The sequence below is a fragment of the Centropristis striata genome, chromosome 8 (assembly GCF_030273125.1).
Source record: "Centropristis striata isolate RG_2023a ecotype Rhode Island chromosome 8, C.striata_1.0, whole genome shotgun sequence".
In the NCBI taxonomy this organism is placed as follows: Eukaryota; Metazoa; Chordata; class Actinopteri; order Perciformes; family Serranidae; genus Centropristis; species Centropristis striata.
This window is the reverse complement of record NC_081524.1, coordinates 9,930,927-9,937,683: the sequence shown is the minus strand read 5'-3', so window position 1 is coordinate 9,937,683 and position 6,757 is coordinate 9,930,927. Positions and strand designations below refer to the sequence as shown.

Below are 6,757 nucleotides of genomic sequence, written 5' to 3'. Positions count from 1 at the left end.
CTACGCGGAAACCGGAAGGAAAAAAAGGAGTAGGTGAGGTCAGATTATTGCTTCACCTAAAGTTGGTGCACAACACAATATAACTACTTTTAAATGTGCTTTGTGAAGCAATTTACTAGAGGTGGGAATCAGCAGAGGCCCCAAGATACGACCTATCTCGATACTCGAGTCACGATACATATAATTGCGATTTTAGGCACACTGCAAAAAAGCCAACTTGTATTTTTTGCCTAAAACAGTGATTTAAGTTGGTAAAACTTGGAAATATAAATTATTGACATTTAGGGCAATAATGTAAGTTAGCACAACAAAGGAAGCCAGTTGTCTGCTCAAAAACAAGTTTGTGAGTTGTTGTTACTTATATCTTTAAGTTGGGGTTCACAACAAGAGACAATAGTTCTGCTAACTCTTATTTCTTTGTTGTGAAATGCGGGAAAGCGGTAAAATTCGGTCATTAGCAAAAGCTAGCGGCTAACTGATGCTAGCGGCGCTGCTTGTTACAGCTACAAGAGTAGCCATTAGTGTATCAATGCTAACTCAAAGTTGTGGTCGCAACATTAGCTGACATTTCATATCGGCGTTACAATTGTGCCAATTCAACACATTGCAGAAGTAAGGATTAAAAGTTATTACAATGTAAAATTATAAGTTCAAAAACCTGAATTCAGAGTTGAGCAAACTCAAAAACAAAACTTCAAATATTTAGTTTAATTGTCCAATTTAAAATTTTATCGAAGTTCGTTGCCTTGAAATTTTGAGTTCACCCAACTTTTCTTTTTTTGCAGTTCATTTGGTATGATGAATGTTGTGATACAATATACTGCGATTTAACTGTTTCACTGCATTTTGTGTCCACAAATTTATATTCAATCAAGAATTGTTTTGTCAAAAAAGAGTCAAACCCACAGACTGACCAACAAAGTATTCAGTCAAACTGAACTGAACTGATATCAAACATGTATGGACGACAACAACTGCAGCATTTTCTCAAACTTTCCTTAACTTTAAGCTTCACTACTCTTTTTTTAATTAAACATAAAAAAGCCTTACTTTGCAGAGTTATTTCGACAACTCCTGACACTAAATATTGATACTTGGCGGCCATGAATCGATATTATATTGCCATGCAAAATATCTCGATACTATGCTGTATCGATTTTTTCCTGACCTCTACAACTTACATGTATGAATCAGATTGTAACATGACTTAAAAACTGAGGCTTCCCCGACCACCTATAACTGCCTGTGGACAGATTTCTGTGTGAAAGACACAGGATGGCTACGTTCAGACTGCAGGGCTTAATGCTCAATTCAGATTTTTTTGTGGAATCCGATTTTTTTGCAAGGCCGTTCACATTTCCAATTAAATGTGACTTGCACGTGATCTCCAGTGTGAACTTTAAACGTACCAAAAGTGTCCCGCATGCGCATTGGAGGACACGACGACGTCACACGCAGCGAGCGTGCTCAGTGTTTACAGAAGTAGAGGAAAACATGGCCGCGAGCAGTAAGCCTATGTATGATGAATGCGACCTGGCCGTTCAGACTGGAGTTGCATGTGAAAAGATCAGATATGTATCGGTTTTAGGACCACATATCCAAGTGGCCTGGATCGCATTTGAAAAAATCGGATCTGTGTCGTTCAGACTGTCATTAAAAAATCAGATGCAGGTCGCATAGGGGCGAAAAAATCGGATATGGGTCACTTCAGGCTGCAGTCTGACCGTAGCCATAGTGACTTTAGTCTCTGCTCCTAATCGCCTTGCGTCACCTCCGGGCCCCTAAAGCTCCAACAGTGTGCAACACAAATTAACCTTAGCGTAGAAATTGAGTGCTCTAACTTCAACAAACGACTGGCAACCATCAATACACAAATCCCACACAATGTTGCCACAAAATATAGTATATATATAATAAATATTGTGTAGACGAGACACTTAACTGTATGTGAGATCTCAACAAAAGTTATGAGGACAACATTAAAACTGTCGAACATGTATTTAAACATATTATATTCAGTGGTGGAAGAAGTATTCAGATTTCTTACTTAAGTTAAAGTATAAATACCATACTGTAGAATTACTCCACTACAAGTAAAAGTCCTGCATTCAAAATTTACTGAAGTAAAAGAACAAAAGTATCAGCATCAAAATGTTCTTAAAGTATCAAAAGTAAAAGTACTCGTTATGCAGAATGGACCCACTCAGAGTGTTTTATATATTCTAAATATATTATTGGATTATTATTATTATTGATGCATTTATGTAAGCAGCTTTTTAATTTTTTTTCAAGGTATGGCTCAATTTGACTACTTTATATACTGTTCTGAAGTTTTAATTTTAAAAAATGCCAATCACTTTAAACAGATCATGTTTTTTATGTTAAATCTCAACCTGAAAAGTAACTAAAGCTGTCAGCTAAATGTAGTAGAGTTAAAAGTGCAATATCTTTAAGTAAAGTATAAGTGCCTCAAAATTGTACTTAAGTACAGTACTGAGTAAATATACTTAGTCACATTCCACCGCTGATTCTATTCATTAAAAGTCTGCAAATCTTTCAACCTGAGGCTCAGCACAATGTTTTTAGTCATTAAACTTTTTTTATGGTGCTTGTATTTTATATTTTTGGACACTTTTTAAAGGACCTAGAATAAATTTTCTTATTATGAGAAGAGTGTCGCATTTTTCATACATACGGGGTTTCCGGTGTTGAGTTATCCACCCATTTCTACTGTCCTTCATTGTCAATGTCAGTTAATCCGATCCAGTAGTGAGTGTTGAAGCCTTCGATCCTTTTGCCTTCCTTTTCCACACTTTCTTAAAATGTATTGCACCCAATTTTATTGCATATTCTTTGTAAAGTCCCAAATATATTCAAATATAGAAAAAAAAACATGCACAGAAACACTAACATGCTGGTCTTTGTTGGTCAAGATGGCAAGACGTGCGCCCATCTCTGTGCACTTCTCTTAACTAGTACGGAAGTCGTGCTTGTCAGTACTGAGGTGGAAGCACTGGTCCCTGACTCGGAAGCACCCGTCAGGACACTCGGTGCAGTTGATGACTGTGGGAGAGCATGTTAAACAAACAGTTAACTAAAGAAAACTTTGCAGAAAAATGCAGAACACACGTGGGATTGGAAAATAATGATGAATTGTCTTCCATCTGCTGGAGCATGAAGCAGATCAGTACCTGGAGCTGAGCAGTTGGAGTATATCTGACACATGGTTCTGTATTGCTTCTCCAACAAGTCCAGTCTCAGCTTTAGAGAGGACACCTCGTCCTCTGGACTGTCTGCAGCCTGAGAGGACGCTGCAGAAACCAACAGGCCGATGAGAACACAGAGGACGGTGTGGCCTCTGACGCCCAGGGTTCCAAAGAGACAGAAAGCAAACGTTCAAGTACGTGCAAACACAGTTGTGCACTCTCTATTAAGCTGCTCTTACCTTTTTTTTCAATGGAGTTCATCGTGTCTGTCAGCTGGTGGAATATCCCAAACTTCTCTCTGCGAGATGTTTGTGTGCTAAAGAGCGTGGGACAGAAAGTACAGAATGCACAAAGTCTACAGGACAGATTGGAGTGTTCATGATCACCAGAGCATGCAAACTCAGATGGTGCAATATCTAGTAGCCAAACCGTTGATGACCTGCCATACTGGATCCCATAAGCAAACATTTCATGATGCAGCTCTGGCATGCAGGTTGGGTATTATTTACCCTTGCATGGGCAAAGTCTCATACTTTTTTTAAAAAATTGGCAAAGATGGAGGTCTAAAACATATGACTCAGCATAAATCAGCACTATGTGTGTGTGGGCGTGTGTATGTGTGCGTTGGGAGTTATTTGTATTCTCTTGGTTAGTAGAGCAGCTGCAACAATATCACCTCTACACCACACAGACACACACACACACCAGATGCCCACTCTGTTGCTCCAACAGACTGTCATTTTTTTTTTTTTTTTGGTATATGTCCCATTTATTATTTCTTTCTTGGCACCTCATTCCCACAGCCATTGTCAGCTCTACTTCTTCACGAGGTTTTGTTATTCAAACCAAACTAATTAAAGCAGAGGAGGCTTATTTAGTGCTCGTGTCTGTTTCAGTGACTACTGAGGTAGAATTTGTGGTTGCACCATCACCACAAATTCTTATGAATTTGTGTACTTTGTACATGATTCAGAGCCAGAGTTTTTCTTTCCTTACAACACACAGTAAACACACACACACTCACAGATACACACACACACACACAGCTCCCAGCTGCTTTCCCGCTACAACCTTGTCGAGATTCCAATGCTGCTTTCCAAATACTTTTTTTTTTCACTATAGTACTGCAGTTTATCTTACAAAGTATGTACGTGCTTGCAGTATGCATACATTTGGAACAAACCACTTTGACCTTTTTGCTCATGTATGATTGAGGGTCAGAATAGCCAGAAAAGCATGCTGGCTTGCAGACTGCAAATTGGAACAGATGCAGTACATCCTGGTGTTTCTGCACACTGAAGTTCACATATTATGTCTAAGAACAAACAAAAGCCTTTTCTGGCATACTAAATCGTAGTTTGGGTATTGGAACATTTTTTTATTATTATTATTAATGTCAGGGGGTTGAAGGTACTATGTATTTTATTTCCAGCAATTTCAAAAAACATATTTCTGTTGTGACTCGCAGCCCATACGTGTCATCTATCACACGTGTCAGATCCAGAATCAGTGTTTCTCTCCCAACAGCTAGAGAGTGAACAAACTCCTGGATTATGCAATACAGGGTGAAACATTAGAGTAATAAGCAGACACACAGAGCCAACAAACTGAGGAAAGAACCTCCCAGTTTGGATTAACAGAATATCCTGTTTTTCTGGGGAAAAAAACCCTTAACAAAACGTTGAAATTATTTAGTTGTAGGTACAGGACATTTGTTACAGCACTGCAGCAGTGTTGTGGGCAGGGGGACGTGCCTCGATAAATCAACCAGCAGGGACTAATTTAATTTCAAGGAGAAATATTGCTGCTTGGGAGAGGAGATACCAGAGCCTTTAGGGAGCAGAGGAGGTGCAGAGAGACAAAGTGAGACAGAGTGTTAACAAGGGCATCAGAGCCATGGAGGAGAGAGACAACTACAGCAGCCTGCAGGAGTTCACCGAGGAGCCGACACCTGGTGGGAACCTCCTCGTTCTTCAACACGGAGACGGTATTTTATGTGTTTATGTGACAGAGATATTGAGAAATTTCACGTGTGAGAATCAGTGATGAATCATGTAGGTACAATTACTCAAGTGACAATTCTGGCACACTTGGACTTAACTTTTCTCATTTTCTAATTAGCTACATACCCCTTATCAGAACATGTCACTCAAGGCTGCACACGCATGTCGGCAGAACGAATCAGAAGTAAGCTTAATTAAATACACAAGACTTTAATCACAGGATGAGTTGTAATCTGTTGGGCTGTCAAAACCGAAAGGGTACTAATAAAAGTCTTCATTTTCATACATACACTGTAGATTACATTATTATTGTATACATTTACATATACATTTTTTATACTTACCTATCCTTGACTGACAAGTTGTTATAATATCGAGACAGGCAATAAAAAGTCAGATGAGAAAGTAATCTTTTTATCCAGTTAGTTTTCTTCGAGTACTAGTTTCAAGTAAACAGAATAAAGTTGAAGTAAAGTCACAAGTCATTGCTGTTAAAGTCCAAGTCGAGTTGTAGATCAAGTCTTAGGTCATCGAAAAATGTGACTTGAGTACTACTTATACTAGTAGTTGTGAACAAAACGATAAAAATAGTTAAAATATTTGCTATACCTGAACCAGCTACAGTAACTGAACTGAAACATGTACTTTTAGCATATAATACCTCAATAATTATCAAGTAACCAGACTCAAGTTCAAGTAAAGTCACAAGTCATTGGTTGGTCATTGGAGTTACATTGGAGTAAAGTCATCCAATTTGTGACTCAAGTACGAGTTGTAATAAAAGTTGTGAACAAAACTATATAAAAGAAAATAGTTAAAACTTACTTGAAACAACTACAGCATAAAAGTAAATGTATGCATAATATAAAAGCCTGCGGAGCCTATGGAAGCAAAATGGGACAAAATCTCAAAATTGACCGGTGCATGATTTTCGTACTGTAGTAACTAATCTTAACATCTAATCTCACAAGCAGGAAAAAAACAGGTCAATCATGGTGGTTTTTGTGAAATGTATGTGTTAGCCACATTAAACCTCACTGCAGCACCTGCACCTGGCATTACATCAGCAGGCTTGCCTGGAAATGTAACGTGACATTGGTTTTATCAAGAATACCTCTTTCTTATAAACCACTCTGACGAGACTCAGTTTACAGTTAACAGAAGTAAAACTCTATAAAAGGACAGTAAGGGGGTTTTTGGAGCCAGCCCCGAGTGGCCAGTCGAGGAACTGCAGTTGGTGGCACTTTAACATTGGCTTCACTTTTCAGCCTCAGATGTCGCTGCTTGGACTGAAGATAATCATTAAAAAATGCACTTTTAGTATAAACAGTCTAAAGTTCAAGTAAAGTCATTGCTGTTAAATTCCTAATCAAGTTGTAAATCAAGTCTTAAGTCATCAAATTTGTACTACTTAAACTAGTAGTTGTGAACAAAACTATAAGATGTAGTATACCTGAACCAATTACAGTATAAAAGTCATTTTATGCTTAATATCAACCTAATATAAAATATGATACAATTGTGACAGGGGTAATTCTGCATAATGAG

General features: G+C 38.2%; 1 protein-coding gene and 1 pseudogene across 1 annotated transcript in view; one reads left to right on the top strand and one right to left on the bottom strand.

The window, feature by feature from the left end:
- Nucleotides 1-6: 6 nt before the first annotated feature.
- Nucleotides 7-3,387, bottom strand: LOC131976188 (CD209 antigen-like protein E; annotated as a pseudogene).
- A 1,439-nt stretch (nucleotides 3,388-4,826) lies between these two features.
- cldc1 (C-type lectin domain containing 1) overlaps nucleotides 4,827-6,757 on the top strand; it is a 7,313-nt gene continuing 5,382 nt past the window's right edge. The window contains 1 exon segment of the mRNA XM_059338279.1: nucleotides 4,827-5,204. Coding sequence (XP_059194262.1) covers nucleotides 5,103-5,204 — 102 coding nt within the window. The 5' untranslated portion in view covers nucleotides 4,827-5,102.